We start from the raw sequence: 24,395 nt of genomic DNA, 5'->3' as shown, positions 1-24,395 counted from the left end.
TGGCCAGCATGACTAAGCCGCTTCTGGTGAACCAGAACAGCGCACGGAAACACTGTATACCTTCCCGCCAGAGCGGTACCTATTTATCTACTTGCACTTTGATGTGCTTTCGAAATGCTAGGTTGGCAGGAGCAGGGACTGAGCAGCAGGAGCTCACCCCATCTTGGGGTTTCGAACCACCAATCAGTTGGCAAGCCCTAGGCTCTGTGGTTTAACTGTGGTTTGCTGTTAAATCTGTTTTTCTTTTCATGGGTATTTTTGTTGTTTAGAAAAATAAAATACTTAACAGTCTGCTACTCTTTATGCAGAGAGGGATGGTAATGTGGCACTAGTACAGAAGGATTTTTAATTATTATTATTATTATTATTATTATTATTATTATTATTATTATTAACTGAACACTAGTGGGAATGAAATTCATGTAGCACTGAGCATCAGGTTCAGACAGAAAAGCTGCAACCTGAGACCCAGGGCTGCCTGACAGTGTAACCCTAGACGTGTCTACTCTGAAGTCAGCCCCAGGGAGTTCGACGAGCCTTACTCCCAGGTAAGAGTGCGTCCTGCACGCGTTGCAGCCTGTGATGCTGCGAGATGTTTCCACCCACAAGGGCGTTCATCGGCGTACCAGAGTCGCAGCGCACATCCGCGTGGGGCCGGGAGGGGGCTCCACGCGCCGCCCGTCGCAAGCGCGCCCCAGAGAATTCCACCGGAGCCTCGAGCAGCTGTTGGCCGCGGCCGCCTCGCCTTACCTCACCGGTTCAGAGTGCAGGGTCCGACGTCACAATGGAGCCGCGCGTTCCATTGGCCGGCGCCGGCGCCAGTCCCCGGGGCCGAGCTGGGGCTTGCAGGCCGGGGCCCTCCTCCGCTCTTCCTTTGACAGCCGCAGCAGCAGGAGGCGAGAGAGGCGAAAAACTGGCGTCCCAAGCGAGCGGGGCTGCGGAACTGCGGAGCATGGTGCAGTCCGAACGGAGCCTCCTCCAGCGCTGAGGTACGATTGCTTGCTGGCTTGCCTGCTGCCCGCTTGTTTCTCGGAGCATCGGGTGCCATTGCAATAAAACAAAAGCGAGGCAGTCAGGCAGATGACGGCCAGGGGAGAGCGGCCGCATGAAGCGATCTGGAGATGCAGATCTTTTCTAGGATCCCCGAGATAGGAATGTGGAGCAGCTGGCAGATTCCCTGCTAGTGCTAGCTAGAGGCTGTCTGCAGACCCACCGACGAGGGTCTATCTCTAGCAGCTAGCAGCAGAAGTGTTTCGAAGTTGCGCTTGCTGTCAATACGATTTTAAAACCGCTTTACCTCTATAGGAGGGGTGGGAGGGTATTGTTTTTCCTATTTCGTGTCTTTGTACTGTAAACCGCACTTGTGATCATCGGGAGAAGGGCGGTATATAAATTCAACGAATAATAAATAAAAACAACAATTTCGGTCCTTTGCTATCGCCTTGTCGTACCCGCATCTAGCAGGACTGAAGGGTCAAAGGGTGGCATCACCCACCCCTGTTATCCCCGCTTTCAAGACACGCTCTTGTGTCGGGTGGGCGTTGCGCGCGCGTGTACATACGTTACGCGGGGAGAGCAGCTGAGTTTCGTTCCGCAGTAACTAACGCGCTGTCCAAAAATAGGGTTTAAGATCCGGGAGGCTGTGGGTAGTTTTAGGCATGCCTGTTTCTTCCCCACCCAAAATGCCATCAGAAAAAGAGGCGTTTGCAACCCGCCGGTGCTGCCCTGCGCGGAATGCGTGTTGGTTGTTTTCTCCTGCCGGCAGGAAAATGAGTGCTATGGGAAAAGGCGCTGTTAGAACAGTCGAGAAACTGAAACGCGATCGGTCTCTCTCACCGGCCGGATGTTGTGCTTGTTGTTGATCCGGTGGCGCACCGCAAAACAAAGGGGGAGGCGGGGGCCCAGAGCCAGCCCCGCGAGGGACAAATAAGCATTTTCGCCGGGAAACGGCAACAAAAGCACTCGCGCTTTCTAGGAGAGCTCTAGAGAAGGCCTGCCCCTGATTGCAGGCTGCTGCAAACCAAATTGTAGGATTCTACCAGCTGATTGAGATAAATGGAAAGGGGCGGTGGAAGCTCCTTAGGAGGACTTGTTGTTTTAAAAGATCAGCTTGATGGGATGAACAAGGCAGGGAGTTGGTGACGATTTTATTCAGATTTAATTTGATTCAAACACAAATGTGCACTAGGCAAGGCAGGAAAGAGAATATTACGTTCGGGCAACTTTTGAAGAAGTGAGCTGGTGCCATAAAAAGCCAAATGAAATGAAAGGTGTAGGAAGGTGCCCCCCCCTTTTTTCCTGAGGAAGGGAACTTGGTGAGGTTCTGAAGAGTGTCTCAAGTCAAATACTTTGGCCTGGAAACCCATCTCCCTGATCTCAGAGTCCTTAATATTACAGTACTTAGTATTGGTTTGCATATTTTAGGGTGGTGTTGGAAAGTCATTCTTGACAGAGGGTGACCTCAAATGGAATGTCTCTGCATAACTTGGGGGCGGGGCAGAAGGGAAATATTTTTAATGTGGAAATGGGGTTAGTGTAACAATGTTAAGGTGGAGTCTTTCTGCTTCTTTCCCAGAGGAGGAGAAAAGAAAACCACCCAATTGCAAAAGCCTTCTCTGCCTCTTCTGTTCCAGCAAAGTAGAGGTAAGGAAGGTACCCCTGTCAAAGAGTTTAGGCAGAACCCAACTCAGAGGTGAAGGGGCACCCTGTCATCTCCACACCAGCTTCCAATTTTGTTTATATTTTGGAGGACACGTTGACAGAAGAGTGGATGATCCACAAAGGAAATGGCAACAGGAAGTGGTGTATCATGAATCTGATAAATTGAAAACCCAAGACTGGAGAGCTCAAAGGAGTCAGTGCTGATGAGTATCAGCATTAAAAAACAACCCCACAGAGTGAACATCTTTGCATTGTAACTGCAAAGAGCATGGGGTTGCGATTTCATTTCTTATCATTCATATAGCCACTAGCCTGCAGGAGTTCTCCTTGTGAGTTAAATGCTCGAGCATCCTTTTGTATGATCCAAACAGGTAAGCAACGATCTGCAGGTCAGCAGGTAAAGCTGAGCTTCAGAACTGGGCTGCAACACTGTGAGACAGAAAACCCTTCTTGGTCGTTTTCCTGTCTTAGTGCTGTTGCAGTAGCTATTCTTGCTCCTCCTGCAGCCTCCTAATCTCTTTAAAACTTAATGGCCGCTAAACCGCTTAATGCATAAAGATACTTAATGAGGAAGGCAATGGGCCAGTAGCATCCTTTTGGGTGCACTGGGTCTGGGTCAGCTCAGGTGCTTGTTCAGTGTTGCCTTTGGGTAGGAGAGTTTCCCCATGGATCCCGGATTCATAGGCTCCATGGCAACGGATGGTTAGGGATGATAGATGTTGGGGGTTTCTGGAGGCTCACAGATTCCCCCCCCCCCCACTTTGCTTGACAATCCAAAACCATGGTGCAAGCAACAGTGTGGGGTTGTGGATGCATCTCCACACTATGGGTCTTTTAGGTTGCAAAGCAGCTCTTTGCTGGCTGGAGGCAATTTCATCCCCAATCTGTGGTTGACATAACCCAAGCAGCTTCCTATATGGAGACAAGCAACATTTCTTGTGTTTTAAGCAGTACTCTTCATATATGAATCTGGCCTAAGGCTCCAACCAGCAGAGAGTTTAGAAGCATGGGCTGCTAAACCTGTCTGGGCTCCAGGAGGCATGGGCCAGGGTTGCTATGCACTTGTGGTTTTGTAGGAAGAGTTTTGGAAGTGGAACAAGCTCTCCTACCGGTAGATCCTGATGCAACCAAGCAGGGGCCATTCAGAAACCTTCTTTCGAGTACCACCCTATTCTATTTGCATGTCTGAATGGGTTTAGCAATAAGCATCCTAAGGTGATTCCTGTAAAACCAGATGTCTTTCCATCTATCCATCCTGGAAGAAGAGACTTTTCAATGAGAGGGAGTGTCATCCATCTAACTAATGTTTATGCAGAGTAGTTGTTTCAAAAGCAGCAGCACCAGGTCATGGCAATTATAGATCCAAGCTGGGAAATGTGTGGACCATGTTTGCTGAAGTCAGGCTTCCATAGTCAGAGAATAGGAGGCTCAGTGGTTGTTTTTTTTTTAAAAAAAAATTTTATTAAAGATTTCTTGAATTACAAAGGTGTGTGCAGTGTCTCTCATATTTTAACATGTATCATTTTTGCAAATCAGTTTCATTTGTTAAGACACTAAGAAGAAAGGGAAAACGAGGTAGATAGGGGGTGGGATTAGGTGACGATGTCTCTGTTTTGCTTAATATATGTAGGGCTTGATGTCAGCTTTTTTGTGTTGGTACTCCTTTATTTGCTTGTGTTCTTTTGATGGTGAGAGATTGGGGTTGGCCAAGGGTGTGGTTGTTCATTTGTTGGCTATGATGGTCTTTGTTTTCATGTGTGTGTGGGGTGGGTGGGTGTTTTGGGTCAGGTTAGCCATACTGATTTATATGCCGGCGGTAAATTTTTGTCATTATCTTGTTGGGCTGTGTGTGTGATAAAGGGGAACCATACCAGGGTGAAGGCATCCTCTTCTATTTGTCCCCGTGCCAGTTTCAGCTTGTTGGTTAGTTTTTCTAGTAAGGCTGTTTCCCATACTACTTGGTACCATTGGTCCATGCTTATTCCTGACTGGTCTCTCCAATGTCTGGTTATGATATTTCTGGTTGCTGAAAGTAGGTGGGTTATGAGGTCTTTGTGGTCTAAATGGGCATTATTATCTTGGAAGATGTTTAGTAGGGCCAATTCTGGGGTAATTTCTATTATTTGCAGCTTCAAAAACCTTAGGCTGGATTCCTGTTTGCATTTACCTGGAAGTAAGTCTCCTTAAACAATGGTACTTAGGTCTGAGTAGATATGCAAAGGTTTGCACTGTTATAACTGTAGCTGGAAGTGTGGCACAGTTAGAAGATTGGGACCAGGTCAAAAGGACAGTACACATAGGCTAGTTGCTTCTAGTTTCTCCAAACTAGATCAGATGTCACCAAAAGATTAGCAGCAGTTCACCAGCAGGGAAGGCCCTTTCATAAAAGATGACAGCACCCTCTGGGTGTGGAAATGCAGCTTGTATCTGAGCGTTGTATACATCCAAAGCATACACTTCATTCTCTATTAATGTAGATTGTCCTAAATAGAAATCTTTGCAATACACGTTTTGAGTGGGTGGAAGCTTAAGCACTCATTCAAAAAAATGGAGCTTCCCTGTCCAGAGAGAGGGGGGGAGAGAAGGCATTCTCACCCTCCCTGGATGTTCACATCTCTTTCTATGCACTTTTTAGATCCCTCTTCCTTCTCTTTAAATGACTGGACATTTATTTACAGTGCATATATAGCAAGCGCATATGTGGATCTTTCACGTCCCTTATTATTTTCCTTAGAATGTGCAAAAGCCACACCTATTGCTTTTTATCCATTTTTCTAGGCTTAGGTGTTTTGTTTGTTTGATAAGCACTGATTTCTTATGGTGTATATAGTCGAGGTGTGTGTAGGAGAAGAAAGTATGGCTATCGTGCCATTGGGAACATCATGGTTACACATAATCAAAATAACTGTGAATCAACTAATGTCCATCGTGTGTGAAGCAGCTTGGAAAGAAGGAAGACACTGTTGGGATGTGGCGTTTTCTGGCAGCTCACAAGAATCCCTTTTCCAGACATGCCTGACTTTGCCAGAGCAGCTGATGGCCAATCCTTGGTTGGCTACACCTGATGGATTCTGTTTTTCTCACATTAGAGTTGTGCACCCTTCCCTGCTGCACTTGTACCAGTTGTTTTAAGGGCTCAGGAACGGCAAAGATCTTGGTCTGGGTGTATCCATGAACCCTTTTGATGTGTTACTACATGACTCTTGACACAACCATTCCGTTGTAGATTCTGACCGGCGATAAAGGGTGGGTGGGAGGGCTATTATAATTCGGATGGTGTTAGCTTGGGTAATGCCCAGCAGAGGTGTGCTATACTAACTTTTCCTTCTTACTCTAGGTTTGCAGGGTAGCACATTTGGGCACCATGGTGGATTACTATGAAGTGCTGGGGGTGCCCCGTGGCGCCTCACCGGATGACATCAAAAAGGCGTAAGTTGCGTTCTCTCCATTTCTAACTAAGGCTACTGACTGCTGGAAGGTACCTTTTTCTAACCTAGTGCCTGGTGTGGTGGTTATGAGTGTGACTGTGAGATGTGGATGTGGTGGCACAGCGTACCCGGCCACAGTTTAGTGGAGGGCAGCCTGTTTAAGTTTATGGCAAGAATAGTGAGCACTCAGAACGCTGCGTTTCCCAGTGTTAGGGGGATACAGGGTGGCTTTGTGGCAGTAAGTTGTACTGCCAACTTTGCCTTGGACTCTGATTAGCCTTGGGCACTGCATTTTGCCAGTGCTTCGGGTCCTCCCCCCCTTTCTGCTTCCATCTTTTGGTTCCACTCGAGCTCCTAGTTTTCCTGTGGAGAACCTGGTAGCTACTAGTTTCAGGTCTAATGTACTGAGAATCTTTTCTAGCTCTTGGGGCTGTTGTGCAGGTAAAGGGACCCCTGAGCATTAGGTCCAGTCGTGACCGACTCTGGGGTTGCGGTGCTCATCTCGTGTTATTGGCTGAGGGAGCCGGCATACAGCTTCCAGGTCATGTGGCCAGCATGACAAAGCCGCTTCTGGCGAACCAGAGCACACTTATGCAGGTACTTAGTTGCCAAATACTGAAAATTCTTCTTTCCTGCGATTGAGGGATGATTTATATTATGTTTGTCTAATTTCCCTCTGCTGCCTAATTAACGTTCACAAACCTCTGTAAGAATACTATAGCAATAGCATATAAAAAGGAGGCTTTAGGTTGCCAAGAGAACAGATCAACATAAGTATTTAAATTCAGTTTCCAAACTACATTTTGTATATTTTCCGAAAACCAAAGCACATGCTGATTGGTTGTCATAACTGTTAAAGCATGTTGATGTGCTATTAAATAGTGCCTTGGAGATTGATCCAAAACCTTGTGCAGCTTGTGTGAAGATTCAGATTTGATTTGATTTTAAATGAGGAATCTACTAGAAGTAAAACTTTAAAAAAAACACAAGAACAGCCTTTTTCGTGCATTGTTTTTAACCCACCTTACAGGAAGATAATTGAATGGAGAGGGATGAGCTGTTTGTAGGGGTGCTTTTGTTTTTGGAATGAGCACAGGAAGGTCTGCACTCCAGAGGTGGAATAGAGGGAGAACGTGTCGACACTTAGTGCTGTGCCAGGAGATCTTTGTGGCACTGCAGTATAATGAAAGCTGTAGGGTCCAAGAGCCCTTTGGCCCAAAATTTCCCCTTAGGGGAACGCCTCCACTCTGCTCCTTGTGTTAGTGCAAGCTGGAGGTGCCCTAAGGTAGCAGCACACCTGTAACAGGAGAGAGGTATTGTAGAAACCCTTGTTCCTCAGCCTCCCATGAAGCAAGTTATCAGGTGAGCAAATCTCCAGGCTTGTTGCCTGCTCTTCCTGTGTGAAAGAGACTCCATGGATCCTGTTTTGGAAGTGCAGCAACCTACTTGCCTTTGAAAAGCCAAGGACCCGTAAATTGGCTTTCACCTTTAATTTTGTGGGTTTTGTGCTACTGCGGGAGTGAAGTGCCCCCTCGTGGAGGACAGATGGCAGAACAATGACTGATAACCACTCTTAGTTGAGCTGGAGCTTCATCTGCGGTGGCCATCAACTGCTATCAGCTCCTGTGGGAACAGAGAGGAGTCTAGATTCACCTGGAAGCAAATGAGGATCATTTAGACCCACGTGTTGAAGCTCTCTTCCCACAGAAGCAGAATGTCTACATAAGCAGAAAGGTGTGTGTGCAGGGTTGCTTCTAATTATAAGAGGATGAATGTAGGCCAGTATGTGACCAGTGTGAGGGGAGAGAGAAGTTGTCTGTGGCCTTGGTTTTTGTCAGGGCCTATAAAAAAATATACACCAAGCTATAATGGTTGTCTTGTTGTCAAACAGGTACAGGAAAAAAGCCTTGCAGTGGCATCCGGATAAAAACCCAGATAACAAGGAAAATGCGGAGCAGAAGTTCAAGGAGATAGCAGAAGCCTACGAAGTGCTATCGGACAGTAAGCATCGACTCTCTCCTCCCCCTTTCTTTCCCTCAGGCTGTTTTGGTTCATGTAGGGTCTTGGCCTTGGTTGAGGGCTGTTTCTGGAGACTGAGGAGATTTCCTATTCCTTGTAAGAGAAGGAAAAAGAGGAGGAGCGCAGAGTTTTATTCACAGGGTTAAGGTGCAGATGTGGGACCTGTGGCCATCAAGATATGGTTGGGCAACAGCTCCTGTAAGCCCAGACCTTTGGCCATACTGCCTGGGGTTGGTGGGAGGTTTCTGCCTCCCCCCAGCTGCCATTTTTATTTACCAAAATAAAACAAAGCAGAGAAGGGAGAATAAGAGGCACGTTTTTCAAGCAGAGGCAGAGCACTAGCAAGCTAAGGCATCTTAAAGTATCTTTAAATGAGTGGGTGGAGACTGCTTCGAAGGGTGCGTTGCAAGTCTCTTCATGTTCCTGTTTTCCTTGGAGGTTTTTAAGCCACCTGTCATGGATGCTTTAACTGAGATTCCTGCATTGCAGTGGATTCAGCTAGATGACCCTCGGTGTCCCTTCCAACACGATTCCTCTTTTAAACCTCCCACATTGTGTTTAAAGCTGAAGTGTGGAATGACTTCCCCAAAGCTCTGGGAAGAATTTTGACAGGTGTCAGCCCCACCCTCCTGTCAGACACGTGATGCCATCATTATGTCATGTGATTGGCTGGCCAGTTGTTCGGTCCACCTGTCAAATTGGGCCCTGTGGCAAAATCTCCAGTGTCTGGGCTCTGGAGCCAAGAAGGTTTCCCACCCCTGTAATAATGGAACTAGAAGCTGAGAGGTAAAGTCGAGAGCACCCACCTAAGCCTTGTGGGACAATTGGCCGTGGAAGATTGGGCTTCCTTTGAAATGAGAGCCTTTTAAGATAGACTAAATGGAAGGTGTGTTTCATTAACTGTTTTCTCTCTCAGCCCCTAGCTGTAATATGATCCCAATTTTGCTGGCTGACTTCTCACAGTTGTTGCAAGTTTTTTCTGAAATAATGCAATGTTTTCTGAGCACGCTATGCAAATTACTCCTAATTATTAACCCAGGTAGGACTAGCGTTGGGTAGACAAGGAAGGACTCAGTAGCATTCCCTGCCCCGCAGTCCGTGTGTGTGTGTGTGTGTGTGTGTGTGTGTGGCAACCGTGTCCCAACTAAGTCAATGGCAGACATGTCTGCTTGAGCCTCACCTCTTTTTGGGGGGCAACTATCTAACTCAGGTGTTTTCTGATTTCAGAGAGCAAGCGTGAAGTCTATGACAGATATGGCAAAGATGGGCTCATGGGTCAAGGTAAGGAGCTTGATCAGGATTTGGGTTATCCTGACAAATATCATCAAAAACCAGGATCGGTTTCAAAGCAGATTTCTGCATTGCCAAGAGGGCAAGAACAAAGACGGCAGCAGATAGCTTATGTGCAGCTCAGAAACACACAGGCCTTCTGCATTAGCTACTTTAGCTGTTGTCATAGCAGTGTGATTGAGCGACTTTCACAGGGAGAAATTTCCTGGGAGAAATTTGCAGAGTTGGGTAACTTTTTGGGGAGCAGAATACTACTGAGATCTTGGCTGCCTTGTCAGTTCCAAACCAAAGCAGCTGTGGCGCAGTTAGGCCTTTCATGGCCCAAACAGCCCTTTTTTTGCGATTCTTAAGTTTTGTTTTTCTGTTCTGTAAAATGGGTTTGTCCAGCTCTGTAGCCCTTTTGTGGCTTTTGACCCATGAATCAGTGCTTGATTAAACTACCGTATATACTTGAGTATAAGCCGACTTTTTCAGCACATTTTTAATACTGAAAAAGCCCCCCTTGGCTTATACTTGAGTGAGGGTCCCACCCAAGCGCATTTCCGACAGCGGCAAAGGCAGCGGAGGAGGAACGAGCAGCCTGAAAGCAGCCCTTTGGGGGGCTTCCGGTTCAGCGCCAGCGCCGATCGGCGGGGTTTCGTCTCGTCTCCGAGGCGACCCGTCTCTGCTAGGAGTGGGGAGGGCAGCGAGAGCGACGCTGCGCCCCTTAGAACCCCGGGAAGAGCGTCCCGGGGGCGAATTTTGTTCGGCAGAGCCCCAATCCGGACTCCCCAACTCTCCGGTAAGCTCTAATAAGAGCTCCGGAGCGAGGAGGGTAGAAGTCGTGGGGGCCATTTTGAACGACAACGTTACCCTAGCGGAGAGAAGCTTCAAGCCGAAGGCGGAGAGCGCTGGATTCTTTTGAAAAAATAATTAGGAAACAAGACTGTAAGTAATTTCAAAATTTGGATTACAAATTAATTTGGATTTGGGAGAGAGGAAAAAAAATGGAAGCCACCCCCCCCCACCGGCAATTTAAGAAACAGTAAATAGAAACCCGAAGCCGTAAACAGAAGATTTTAATTTAAAAGGTTCCCTCAAAGGCATCAAAGAGGATCTCCCCTAGATGCAGGGTAAAAGGGGAGAAAAACTGGGGACGTGAATACCCTGCAGAAAGAGGAAAAGATCCAGAAAGACCTTTCTTTTCCCCGGGAGCCGGCAGCCCAGACAACCCAGTGAGCTGATCGGGATTTATAAGTGGAATTTTATTTTTATTTCTATTTTTGGACTTTTTGGAATTTTTTGGTTTATATGCTTTTGAAATATGAGTTTGGACTTTACTTCTATGTATTAAGATTCGGAGAATGCAGCCAGCTTGTTAAAATGGAGTCGAGAAAATAAACTGTGACCATTTTCCACCCCATGTGACAAGTTTTGACCTTGACAGGATTGAACTATAATAAAAAAATTCCTTCAGTAGCACCTTAAAGACCAACTAAGTTTTTATTTTGGTATGAGCTTTCGTGTGCATGCACACTTCTTCAGGATTGAAGATTGTAACCAGGATTGAACTATGTCAACAAAAAGGTATTCGCCTGAGTTCCAGCGGACTGTTTTGACCATCATGTGGGAAGTAAGAATAGGACTATGTCAAGATGAGACACAACAGCAAGAGTTAAAGCAACAATTCCAGATGGTGATGGCGGAATATGAGTTCTTAGAGGATGAAGCTACTGAAACTGAGGAGGATGAGTGTGAGAATGATAGTGACAGAGATTTGGAGGATTTTGACAATGATGGGGACTGTGATTTGGAACGAAAAGATGAAGACGATGACTGTGATAATATAATACAAAATGAAGCTCACCATGAAAGAAAAGACGATTTTACTCTACAAAAAGTCATGTGGAGTGCCCTCCTTTTGAGGGGGGTACGATTGGATTTACTGGAACTCCAGAATGCCCACAGGGAAGAGGAAAAAAATAATCAGAGAAGAGAAGAAACTCAGGGGTGCTGTATGGAGGCCTGGATGGCAAAATACTGCAAAAAGGGGGTGGGGTGAAGGGAGAGCGGGGTTGTGATTGATAGGATGGATTATTAGGATTAAAACTGGACTGCTGACTATGGAACTTGCTGGATTGGAGGGTTGGAGCCGGAAATTGGGGATGAAAGGTTAGATTGGGAATAGTTATAGTTTAAAAGTGAATTGATTTTGGAAAAAGGTGAAAATATGGAGGCTTATAGAGGGGAAAAAAATTAGGCACGGGAAGAAAAATTGGAGTTTGATTTTTTAGTGATTTAGATATTCGGTGAAAATGATAATAGTCAAGTTTTAAAATAGTATGAGGTATAAAGGTAATTATATTATAGATTAAGAAACTGTTGAAGAGGATAAAAAAGGGACGAAAACCGGGGAAGGGGGGAGGTCGGGGAAGCCCATAAAATATGGTTTATTAATTATGAGTGGAAAAAAAGATTATTTTTGTTTTTTTCTTCTTTTACTTTTTTCTTCTTTTTTTGTCCTTTTTTCTTTTTTCTTTTTTTAATTCTTTTTGGTATGAGAATAGATGGTTGGATGGATGCCTTCCTGCGTACTGCCCTGATTTCCTGGAGCTCTCTGGTGGCAGGGGGGGGGCTTTGGGGCAGGGGAGGGGGAGGAGGACAGAAATCCAACCATAAAATGGACCATCTCTGACTGTTCACCTGCGTGGGATACTTCTGTGGCAGGGGAGGACCCATGGAGGGGGGTGGGAAGAAGGTGGAAAAGGTGTTCATGTATGTACCGTTTTTTTTTGTAATTTGTAAAATCAATAAAAATTATGTTTAAAAAAAATGAAAGCAGCCCTTTGGGGCTGCTCCTTCCTCCTCCGCCGGTTTGTGGTGTGGTGAACCAGCTTATACTCAAGTCAGTAAGTTTTCCCAGTTTTGGGGGGTAAATTTAGGTGCCTCGGCTTATATTCGGGTCGGCTTATACTCGAGTATATACGGGGTATTTCCAGGGGCTGCAGACATAACAAGGCATGGCTGGCTGGCAGGCTGCAGGTTTGCTGGGCCTTGGATGTAAATGATTTTAGTTATCCAGTACCCCTAAGCCAGAGGTTTTCAACCTTTCTGAGTCCACAGCTCCCTTGACCAACTAACGGAGGTCCTGCCCTTGCCCCAAAGAGAGGTGGCTTCTCACACTGTCCCACAGGGGCCTGGGAAGCACCCCCTGGCCAGCTCCAGAGGCACCATTTGTTTGGGGAGCTTTTAGCCAGGGTTGCTGCAACAAACAGCTGTGCAAGGCTTTGGGAGGCAGAGATGCAAGAGGGCATCAGAGGAGGGAGAGAAGAAAAGAGGGACAGAAAACAACATTGCCCGTGGCACCCCGGCCGTCATTCAAGGCGCTCCAGGGTGCCACGGCCTTAACCTTGGTAAACAGTAAGCCAGTGCCTTGGTGTGAGGAAAATAAAGGCTCACATTTGGTCTCTGCTTCCCCCACAGGTGGGCCCTCCGGGTCAAGACCACACCCAGGACCCGAATTCACCTTCACTTTCCGCAGCGCCCACGATGTCTTCCGGGATTTCTTTGGAGGACACGATCCGTTTGCTGACTTTTTTGGTGTGCACTGGGTTTGATCCCCATTTTTTTTTTTGCAAGGGGATTTTGTCTGAGTGGGGAGGGAAGACCCTATTGGCTGTCTCTGGACTTCAAAACTATGAGGACAGTCAGTGATATCCCAAAGACAACCAGTACCTGAGAGATGGAAGGAACTAGTAACAAAGAAGAATATCATTGCTATCTGGTTGTGTCAGGCCCAGAGTTCCTCTAGCTGGGTTTTCCTTTTACCATATAGGGCACTTCTGTGGAGAGTGCAGTAGGGTTTTGTCACTCATTCCCTGCTCCACCCTTCCCCAATCCTTCAGGAAATTCTATGACCTACATGCTACTGTTGTGGTTTGGGTTATGCCAGGTCTGTTGGTGTTTTCTTGTGTGAACTTGATGTTACTTTATTCTACTTGCATCTCATTCCTTTGTGAGGAAGCTCAGAGTGACTAAGCAGTGCAGTCTCCCATCCAGCATTCATGAGGCTGAGACCCGCTTAGCTTTGACTATGTAACCCTGTTGCCCTCCTGGCGTTTCTGGACTGCAATTCCCATAATTCTTCCCTCACCATTGGACATGGTGCCTGATGGGAGTTGGAGTCCCAACAGCACCTGGAGGACCCACAGCCTCAAAGCCACGCCAGAACATTCTCCAGAACTCCCTGTGCAGCTGAGGAGAGTAAAGGGAGAGGAGGGGGTCTTAGACAGTGAACAGTCCCTCCTTTTTGGATCATTTCCAGAAACCAGGTCCTTTCTGAGAAACCAGATCCCTTCTAGTTATACATGGGCCAAATGTTAAATAAATGAACCCCTGTGTTGCAGACTTCAAACCTGTTCCAAAAGATGCAACACGTAGACCGATGAGGAAAGGGCAAAATATATGTCTTTATAAACTGCAGTGAAGCAATAGTCAGCTGTACAATCTATGTAACTAAATTCATCCGGTGAGACAGTGATCCAGATAATCGCACTGTTTCTGAATATATAGAATGACATATTTATATCAAGGCCAATGACCAGCATGATCAAGAGTCTAAATAGTCCAAAACTAGCACTGGGTGGTTTCTTGCAGCTCAGGGAGGCTCTGACAAGGCAATAAAACTTTTGTGTGGAAGGAAGCAGCAGCAATGTGGTGCAAGGTACAGGAATCAGAACTGCGGGCAGGTAATAGTCCAGAAAACAAAGGGTATGGATCTGCATGCTTTTGAGTAGGAGTCTCTCTGCAGAGGAATGTAGTAGTTGGTGATCTCTTCTTTGGATCTCTTTCCAGACGATCCATTTGCAGACCTTCGACCTGGACCACGACACCATGGGGCAGGGCCGTTTTTCTCTCCCTTTGCAGCATCGCCAGGTAAGGAACAGCTGGAAGGATTTGCCTGCCCACCTGCTTCTCGCTGTGACCTCCAGTTCTCCACCCTGGTTCCAACTGCACTTGCTGTAGAGCTGACTTGCTTTGCACAGTGTGACCTGGTGGCCACTTTTGCAAGGCCACGTTCTTTCTCCTATTTGCCCCTCCTTGGAATCTCAAAGGAAAGTTTTCCTGTCTGGTATCTCTTTTCCTTTGCTGGTTCATCTCCCCTGGCCTTGGTGCCAGCTGCACCCTTCCTTGTCAGTTATTCTGGCGCACTATCTCTTTCAGACTTCTTCTCCGCCGGGCTTGGTCCTGCTATGAATGCAGGAATGGGATTCCGCTCTGTCTCCACCTCCACCAGATTCATCAATGGCAAGCGGATCACTACCAAGAGGTAAGCTTAGGAGGACGTTTTAATCCATTTGCCTACGGTCTTCTGGCCTTGTCACACAGATTTTGGACCCTCTTGGAGAACGACCAAGCCCATTCTTTCTGTTCTCCCTGGCCCTCCTCTCCTGCTCATTTCTGCTATCTCTGTGTATAAGACACAGAGTAAGCTATGGGGAGGATATCTAGAAGTTTTATATTGACTCAGTCCATCTAGGTGAAGGGAGGGGAAAACCACACAAGCTGTACCAGATTGGGGATGCATTCCTTATTTACACGTGTGTGTGTGTGAGAGAGAGAGAGGGAGGGAGGGAGGGAGCACTAGCTCTTTCTTGCTACTGGTCATCTTATCAGCAGTAAGTTGGGGAAATCCCATGGCCCCTGGGTTTTTCCGACCTTTTAGCAGCTTGTTCACATGTTGCTGTCCCAGAAAGTTAGAGGTTTACTTGCCTTGTAGCTTTGTAACTTTTATAAACTGCAGTCCCTCTGGTGATCATGTGTTTGCGGTGGATTGTACAAGGTAAACCCCCCCCCCCCGCGACCTACAGCCTAACTGAAATGGTTAAAGAGTGCAGGAGAAGTCAAATTTGTGAATTGAATCTGTCCTCTCTACACCCCAAACCTGTCCCTCAAATCTAGTGGAATGAGGCTGGCCTCATAAAAAATATGAAAGACATAATACATTAAAAAATGAGATTCTAAGTTGATGTTTTTGTGCAAAAACCCTCATCTGTGGAACAAAATAGATTTATTGGTCTCTCTTCTTCAAAAATAAATTTTAAGAGCAGCTTCAAATAAATTTTTGGTGTTTGTCTTTGAAAAATATAATGAAGGCGAGCAGGTGCATAATTACAGGTATGGTAGTAACTGTGGTTGCTATTATGGGATTAATCATGCACCAAAATGTAAGCAAAGGCTAAACAATAGACATGTTTGTAGACAGGCGACTTAATGTTTTCTCCAGTTCAACATTGCTGGCGGAAGGTTTTGCATGGTTTTATGTGTTCTTCACAGTGTCATTTCCCTTTTCTATCCCCTCCCCTCCCCCCTTGTTCTCCAGGATCATTGAAAATGGGCAGGAGAGGGTAGAAGTGGAAGAAAATGGGGAGCTGAAATCCATCCAAATTAATGGTGAGGGACTAAAAGGGGAGAGGTATCCCGAGTTTCTTTTCTCTGTAGTCAGCCGTGCACAGCTCTCTCCAGCTGAGAGCAGAAATGTGAGCTTCTCTGGACGCCCGCAGCCTTCTGTGTGATCTCAACCTGTCTCCCAGGAGACGGAGAAAGTAATAGACCCTCATCCCCATGGAGCGCCTCTGACATTTAATCTACAACTTGTGAAAAGCTTTGTGAAAAATGTGCCCCCCCCACCAAGCGGTAGGATGCGTGCATGCCAACTTCTGAGACATTTGGGGGTTGGAAGGGATCTCCCCAGCGCTCCTGGCCTCTTTCGGAAACAGGAAGGAGGGGGGATTTTCAGACTTGTGGTGGAACGGCTTAGAAAGGTAAAATAAGAGATGACTGTGATAATAGCATATGCCAGGCTGGTGGCTGAGGAACGGAAGAGAGCTGTGGGAGAGCTAGGAAAGTTTTCACCTGGGCTTTAAGACATCCATTACCCAACAAAGTGTGGTGCATATATTGGAGAAGGGAAGCTGCCTGGGTAGTCACCTTCAACTTTTTCAGACCCAGATCTTGCCTTTAATTTTAAAAATGCACCCAGGGACCAACTTCTTCTTCATTATTATTATTTTTCTAAGCATATATTTCCGCGCTGGTAGCATTGCTGTTGCAACCGTCTTTAAGTAAGCCAGGCTTCAAACCTTTACCCACCAGCTGAAGATCCTGGGGCAGGAGTCCTCAACCATTTCGGGTGGTTTTGGAAATATCAAAAACCGTTGTGGGCACCACAACAACTGGCAACACTCGGGCAAAATAGCTACATGCCCCCCACAAGTCAATTAAAAATATTGTTTGGAAATGGAGGTGTCTGAGGATGCTGTGGTGCCAACTGGCACCATGTTGGGGACCCCACATCTAGGGTGCTTGGCCTTTCTGGGCAAGGCCATAGCAATGGCGGGAGGGGGGGAAGCATGCTTGGTGTGCCTCCTTTGGACAATTGTCGGCTCAACCCCTTCCCTTTCAGGTGTTGCGGACGACTTGGCCCTCGGCCTGGAGCTGAGCCGGCGGGACCAGCAAGCTGTGCAAAGCCGCAAGCCAGCCCCTTCTTCGCCGGCGCCGCAGCACCCGCCCCCGAAGCGCCCGTCCCCCAGTTCGTCCCCCGTGATCTTGTACACCGACAGCGACGAGGACGACGAGGACCTGCAGCTGGCGATGGCCTACAGCCTGTCTGAAATGGAGGCCAAGGGCCAGCACAGAGCAGGTGCGAGAAGCCCCTCGAAAAAGCAGCCCCCTGGAAAAGCGCAGTTGCCACAGGGGAGCCACTCCACGGACAGCCAGGCGGACAGGCTGTCCAAGCCCCCCTCAGAGGCCATGGGAGGGAGCGGACGGGGAAAGGGCAGAGGCAAAGACTCCTCCCCTAAGAAGAAGAAAGATGCGCAGTGCAGCCTCCTCTGAGCCAGCCTGAGACTGGGCTTTCATTGGTTGGTGCGCTTGGGACCCTGGCCAATGGAGGAGCAGGGTGTTGTTCTGTCAGGACCAGCTGGCTGCCATGATGCGTCACTGGCAGAATCGCCCAAAGGCCCACCCAGTCAGAAGAGGAGGTGCTACCCCTGCTGCTGCTACTGCTGCTGAGTAAAGGGCAGGAGCAAATTCTGTTAGCTGTGTGTGTGTGTGTGTGTGTGTGTGTGTGTGTGTGTGTGTGTGTGTAATTTGGCATGGAGAGGCATTGTCCTAGGCTGCTCATGCACAGCAAAGCCCTGGTGCCTTCAGCAAGTTCAGGCTGCGCTGTCTGCCCTGCTGCTCTACTGCATGGCTTGGCTATATGTCCCTGTCGTTCTCCTGTACTGCATAGATCCTCGAGGGTGGGGGTGGGTGGGAGGGGGCTGTGCTCTTGGCTGCCACTGCTTGCCCTGGGCACTAAAGGAAGCGAATGCATTGCTTCCGCCCCAGGATTTTGTATCAGCAATTTGGGAGAGCTGATATATATATATATTTATTATTATTATTATTATTATTATTATTATTATTATTATTATTATTTATTACATCCCAAATAACAGAATGCCATGGCCTGTGTTAATGGCCGTCCTCTAAATTTGCCCTGGATCCGAGTGCCTTTTCTGCACTAACAACCCCTCCCGTCCCCTTTAATGGTACCAAATCCTGTGCCTTTATCCCCCGACCACGGCTACTGGGGGGAGGGAGTGGGCAACAAAACAGCCCCCATATGCGAAGGGCTAGTGAGAACTCAACCTGCGCTGAAGGCGGTGGCCGTCCTACAGTGGCTAGCAGCAGAGCAGTCTCTTGACGGACTGAGATCTCAGAGAAGGCACAGCTCTGAGAGAGGACTCTGCTCTCTTCTGCTTATTTGGCAGCGCTGCCCTAAGGCTTGAGCACCCAACTTCCTGTGCAGAGGAAGAGAGGGGAGGTACCCCAGGGGGGCAGGGAGGCCTGTACACGGACCAGGCTACATGAGTTGTGTCTGGTATGCATGACAATGTAGTTGAAAGGCACTTTTGGAACTTTGTGGGGACTGAGGAATGTGTGAGACGTAACACATGTAGGTACATAGGCATTTCTTATACCTCTGTGGAGAACCTGTGGCTCCTCCAGATGGTGCTGGAACGCAACTCCCAGTATCGCTGACTTTTGGCTGAGGTTGATGGGAGCAACATCTGGATGGCCGCAGAGGTTCCCCTTACCCTGCCCAGTAGTTTGCAAGTGCATGCCATCTTCCCCTGCAGCTTTTGCCTGCCCCTAAACCCTGTTTGCTGGCATCTTGCACCACTCCCTGCAGCTGTAACCTCCTCCTTTCCCCCTCCCCTGCTTCCCAGGGCCTGGTAGGCTTTGCACCCTCCTCTTTCTCTCCCTGATCCCTTTTGTGTCTAATGTACCCCCTCCCCGGTGGCAGGCCCTGGATAAGGCTTCGGTGGATGCTCGATGTAGGAATGTAACTTGTTGGTGCCCTTTCTCTCTCTCTCTCTGCTGTTGTTGCTGCTGCTGCCGCCGCCACTGCTTGTCTCCTCACCTGCCCATCCCTCCCTCCTGTGCTTCCCATGCCACAGACCCTGACGGACAGGCATACTCTGTCTGATGCCCCTCCATGCTGCCTCTCTGCAGGTAACCCTCAATGGTTCATTTTATCCACTTGGTTGAAATGGCAAAAGATCTTCAGGGTGGTTTGTTTGTTTTTTTAATAGCAGAGCTGAGAATATTTCCTACATAGCCTGGCATTTTGCCATACAAGGCTGCCTTTCTTTTAAAGTGAGTTTCTGGCTGTTGAGACGCAGTCACTTCCATGTGCTTTCCCTTCCTGTATTCTTTTCTGTCACCTGTTCCTGGATTCCGAAATATCCACAGGCTGGTTGGGTTTTTTTTTTGTAGGGGGTGTTAATTGGCTTGTAGAGCCAGGGGGGGCTAATGCATTTTTGAAAATGCTTAAATATTTGTTGATAGGAAAGTGCAGTTTAAGTATATCAACAGACCTTAGATTTGTTGGTTGCAGTGTTTTATTCTGGGTTTGGAGCAGAGTGCATGAACCTCAGGCCCCGTAGGCCGCTTCCTCCCAAACCATGCTCCTATCAATCTGCTGACATCAGCTGATGAGCAGGGGATGATGTTTCGTTTTGTGTTGGCTGCACATGTCGGTTCCCCACAATGTGTCGTTGTGCAGCCAAAGCAGCAGGATGCAACCCCCTCCCCCAATCAGCGGATGAGAGAGAGAGGATAAATCTTGTCCAGAATTCTTCAGTCCCGCTGGGTGCTGCTTTGCCAGTGTATTTCCTGAGGTGAACATGTTGGCAAAACAGACCACCCCCATGGGTCAACTTTGACAAGTGGGTGGAATCACCAGATGATTGACTGGTGGTCAAAGTTGGCCTGTGGGGTGTGAGGAGATAAAGACCTGGCTGATAGGGCCCACAGGGTTGTCCACTCCTAGTTTGGTGGTGCAGAATATGCACAGCCCTAGTGATTTTGATTGTGGGAATTGACCTGCCCCAAATCTCTCCTGCCTTTGTGTGCATATTCCACGCTACAAGATTCCTCATTAGTCCTTGCCCTGATATATCCCTGCACTGGGTACTGTTTGGGGGAGGGTGATAGATCCTCTCACAGCTGTATCAGCTAGGGGCATCCGAGAGTTTCTGATTCACATAATTCACTTGGCAAGGTGAGGACGTGGCTTCAGTGTGTGGCTGTGGCAAAGTGGGGCCTAGAAACTGCTTCAATTCATAAGCCTCAATTGCAGTGCTCTCCCCAATTCACCACATTGTTATAGAAGTACCACATGGTTCAGTTGGTAGAGCATGAGACTCTTAATCTCTCGGGGTCATGGGTTTGAGCCCCACGTTGGGCAAAAGAGTCCTGCATTGCAGGGGGTTGGAGTAGATGACCCTTGTGGTCCCTTTCTATTATTCCATGTGAAGGTCTCTAAGAGCTCCACTGGTTAATATAGAATTGGGTGTTGAACATTGCCCATATGTAAGGCCACCAAGAGAACACATTTAATCTGCTCTGAGCTCCTTTTGTAGGAAGGATTGCCTATAAATAACAAAAACAGGTGAGTTTGCCTCTCCTCTGTGTACAACCTGGGCTCCACTTCTCCATAAGCACAGCTTGAACCTAGTGCTCTTCAGCTTCGGAACCCAAGGTGACGTTGGACTACAACTCCCATCCTGATCATTGGGCTAAGCTGGCTGGGGATGATGGGAGTTGTAGTTCAACAACATCCAGGGGCCCAACGTTGAACAACACTGTGTCTAACCCACGTTCTCCCTGTGCCTGATTACCGTGTTTCTCCTATTTTAAGACACGTCTTATATTTATTTTACTCAAGAAAAATAAGCATATGGCTTATTTTCAAGGGATGTCTTAAAATACACTGGGGGAAGACTGGGGGAAGACTGGGGGAAGAAGGTGAAAGGCTGTAGCAGGTAAACAGGGCTGGTGAAGAAATCTCAGCCTTTTACCAGGGGACGCTGTGGATTTAAACCACTCCAAGAAGTGATCGGGTGGGTTTCCTCCCCGCCCTGCTTGAACAAACGTCTCCTCCCTGCTCCGTTGCCTCCCTGCTCCGTTGCCTCGCTTACCCGGGCTCTGGTGTCTGATTAAATGAGAAGGAAGTGTGGGAGTGAAGCTCTCCCTTTAAGAGGCAGCCTGCAAAGGCAATTTCAACAATTCGGCATTGCAGGCTGCCTCTTAAAGGGAGAGCTTCGCAGCCTTCACTCCCAAACTTCCTTCTCGTTTAATCAGACATCGGAGTGCAGGTGGGGGGGGCAGGGAGGAAAAGAGGATCGCTGAAAAGGGGAGGGGGAGTAAGAAAGAAGGACGGGGCGGGGGAGGTTCGCGGAGGTGAGAAAGCGAGCGAGGCAACAGAGCAGGGAGCGGAAATCACAACTTAACTCCTCTTTCCTGGGAGTAAGTTCCATTGAACTCAGTGGTGCTTACTTTGGAGTAGAGGATGTATAGGACTGCCTTGCACACAATGACTTTAAAACTTTCAGCATTGCAGGATGGCATTCCACAGCTCTCGCTCTTCCCCTCTTGTTCACATAGGCAGACTGGGGATGCCGCCGCCGCAGCCAAACACCCATTAAAATCGGAGAGGGAGGAGGGGGAACCTTGAGAATCTGGGACCTTTCTCCCACCCCCTGACCAGCAAGGGAGGGCTTGTTTTCTTCTCTCTCTCTCTCCTCTCTCTCTCTCTCTCTCTCTCACACACACACACACACACTCACTCATTCTTTCTGCCGTCCGCCTCTCCAAACCAACTCTTCAACCCAGAAATCAAGGGGACGGAGGAAGCCAGCGAGATCCTCAGACTCGCTGCTGCTGGCTCCTGGAGGCAGCCTGCCGGGTCGGCGCCCAGCAACGCCACGCAGAGCTCCCCAAGCCTCCTGGAGCCAGCAGCAACAACAGGGCAGGAGGCTTGGGGCGCTTTGCGCAGCGCTGCTGAGCACCGACCCGGCAGGCCGCCTCCTCCTCCTGCCGCGGCCGTCGTGCTTGGTCCCGCTGGCTGGCTGGGGCACTTGGCGGTCTTGCTCCGCACAGCTCATGGGTATGGCTTATTTTTGGGGTATGGCTTATATTTCTTCAACTCAGGAAAATCCTGCCATGGCTTATTTTGTAGGGATGACTTAAAATATGAGAAACACGGTAGATCCTCTCATAGACGAAAGCAGCAGCCTCTCACTCAGGAGTGGCTCACCTGTGGCCCTCCAGGTGTTGCTGAATCGCAACGCCACATCACCCCTGACCATCCTGGGTGAGGCTGATGAGAGGTGGAGTCCAGCAAGTTTTAGAGGGTCACAACTTAGTCACCCACCCTCAACCTCTTGCTCCAGAAAAGTTTCTTGGATTTGAGTGTTGCATATGACTGCAGTATCCACAGGAATGATCATTCTCTAAAGCTGTAGGTTGTTTTACATTAAAAAAAACAACTTCCAACCATACATTTTGAGGAACTAAAATCAGGTCTTAAAAAAGAATTCCACTCATTCCAAATATTTCATGGGAGGTACATGTGCACCTGCCGCACCCCCAAGTTCCCTCAATTTTGAACATTGGAAAAAATGTATTCCCTCGTTTCCCCCCTCCCCAGGTCTTCATACCTCTGGTTCCCTTTTCCATTCCTTATGAGCAGTTTGCAACCAAGTCTTTGCAGGATGAATATTTTCATGTAATGTTTAATCCTTTAACTGGCAGGGGACAGTGGATGGGTGGGAAGGTGATGGTTCTGCAGAGCAACCTGCTACAGTTCCTTATTTTGCATGCTCGGATGCACCCTTTCCTCCCCTGGTTTGTTAAAGGGCAGTGGCTCTTTCTTGACCTTGTAGTTAATCCTGAGTCCACAGCAGCTGTGCCTTGATGCTAGAGCCCCTCACCAGCCCCTCCACCCCACTCCTTCTCAGTACTGCAAGTCATATTCCCGCATGGCAAAGCCCAACCTGGGGGTGGGATGGGGTGATGATGATGTAGTGCACAGCCCAGGCTCTGCTTGCTGTCACAACACTTTTCACTGCTGTCTGATTCACTCGGTGTCTGTTTTTCTCCCTCCCTCCTGTCCTGTCTCCTTGCTTGTTTCCCCAGGTGTGTTCTGAGTCTGGAAGAGCCATGGGAGAATTGCCTCTCTAGCACTCCGTGCTCCCAGAAGGCTACTCAAGCCTGGACTTCGCTTTCTGTTCCTTCCCTGAGCCCTGCCTGGGGGAACGATTGATGGGCAGGCTCCGAGTGTGTGACTTCCTTCCCGCTAGTGCTCTCTCTGCTGCGTGTCATATAGCACTCAGTAGACTCAGTAGTTCAAAAGGGTAGGGCGAGGCACAGCCCATCCTTTTTTAAAAAACAACAACCATGTACTTGTAGCTATGCTGCTGCTCCTGAGTTAACAGCACCTATTGGTGGGGTTGGGCGGAGGTATCACCAAGCCCCCCCCCCTGCCTGTAGCTCCCTTTTCACCGGTGCCCTGTTTCCTTGCAAGAAAGGACCGTGGCTAAAGGAGTGCAATGGACTTTTTTTCGCTGGACCATTTTATGAGCAAGTTATGAAGGAGACGGTGGTGCTGTGTGAACTGTGGTGGGTACAGGAAGTGATAAGCCTTTCCGACGCAGGTTGGCCTTCTGGTCCTCTTTAGCTCCTGCAAGGACTATTTGGGTCACAGCACAACAACACTCTTCCTGTTTATAGTGTTGACTGACTGAGTGGGTGTGGGTAGGTGTGGAGGTGTTGGGACAGAAACCGTGGGAGAAGGGCTTCTGGTTTTAGCAGCAGAGAAGCTCCCTCTTTCTGTGCATAGAAGACTTTGTGCTCGACAGCAGCTGTGGGCAACTTTTGACCCTCCAGATATTGCTGGATCACAGTTCTCCTCAGCCCTGGCCACTGGCCCTGATGGGAACTACTGTAGTTCAGCAGCACCTAGAGAGCCAAAGATCCCCCCTCACCTCCACAGCAGCATTTCTCAGCCTGGTAGTCCATCAAAATATGGGGAGCAATGGGGGTTGGACTCCCAGCAGCCACCTGCAGACCCAATGGGTGAGGGAGGCTGCTCTAGGGCCAAAGGGCTATAAACCAAATTTTCCCTCAGAGCGGCAGGGGTGTCACTTTTCCAGACCAGGCCTTGCAGAGAGAGTAGGCGTGTAGTATAGGCCTCTCATGCCAGGAAGGAGAGGGCAGGGGCTGTCTCTCTCCCTTTCTCTCTCCCCTCTCTTTCCCTCCGATCCCTTGGAGGAAATCCTCTCCCAGAATGGAACAAGGCTGGAGGTAACAGAAGTCCTGCTCAGTGTATCTCCTGACTCGGGAGTGAGATTGATCTGTTTTGTAATTCAAAGCACTGGCCTGGTATATAGAGTGGAAAACATTGTCAATAAATTTATTTGCAATGAATGCTGTGTCAGAATGTCATCACTGCTATCAAGTACTTCAACTCCGTTACAAATACTGACATGTGCCAACTAGGAAAGGAAATAAATGGGTTCCCTAGGGGTGGGGCTGTTGTCTGCCTTGACTCAAGCCAATCCCCCGATCCCCTTGTGCATGCAATGCAAATGCTCTACCCTGGACTTAACGCCTCCCGTGTTCAGG

At 48.3% G+C, this 24,395-nt stretch overlaps 1 protein-coding gene across 3 annotated transcripts; it reads left to right on the top strand.

The window, feature by feature from the left end:
- The first annotated feature begins 838 nt into the window (after positions 1–838).
- Positions 839–24,197, top strand: LOC118090751 (dnaJ homolog subfamily B member 2). Of its 3 annotated transcripts, XM_035126861.2 has the most exons (12): positions 839–989; positions 2,576–2,643; positions 5,999–6,090; positions 7,981–8,090; positions 9,336–9,389; positions 12,861–12,977; positions 14,232–14,312; positions 14,601–14,706; positions 15,760–15,830; positions 16,843–17,079; positions 18,884–18,938; positions 22,908–24,197. In XM_035126861.2, the coding sequence occupies exons 3-11, from the start codon at positions 6,026–6,028 to the stop codon at positions 18,910–18,912; spliced, it is 870 nt and encodes a 289-aa protein (XP_034982752.1). In that variant the 5' UTR covers positions 839–989; positions 2,576–2,643; positions 5,999–6,025; the 3' UTR covers positions 18,913–18,938; positions 22,908–24,197. The 3 variants fall into 3 exon arrangements, with proteins under 3 accessions (XP_034982752.1, XP_034982771.1, XP_034982761.1); XM_035126880.2 differs by lacking the exon at positions 18,884–18,938; XM_035126870.2 differs by lacking the exon at positions 2,576–2,643 and having other exon boundaries at positions 845–989.
- Positions 24,198–24,395: the final 198 nt, after the last annotated feature.

This window comes from Zootoca vivipara, chromosome 1 (genome assembly GCF_963506605.1).
Source record: "Zootoca vivipara chromosome 1, rZooViv1.1, whole genome shotgun sequence".
In the NCBI taxonomy this organism is placed as follows: domain Eukaryota; kingdom Metazoa; phylum Chordata; class Lepidosauria; order Squamata; family Lacertidae; genus Zootoca; species Zootoca vivipara.
The sequence above is the reverse complement of the archived record's forward strand: the minus strand, read 5'-3'. Positions and strand labels throughout refer to the sequence as shown.

Coding starts and splice junctions, on each gene's coding strand:
- LOC118090751 (XM_035126861.2), top strand. CDS start 6,026: ATGGTGGATTACTATGAAGTGCTGGGGGTGCCCCGTGGCGCCTCACCG. Junction 14,707..15,759: donor AAGCGGATCACTACCAAGAG/GTAAGCTTAGGA, acceptor CTTGTTCTCCAG/GATCATTGAAAATGGGCAGG. Junction 17,080..18,883: donor CAAGGGCCAGCACAGAGCAG/GTGCGAGAAGCC, acceptor CCCATGCCACAG/ACCCTGACGGACAGGCATAC.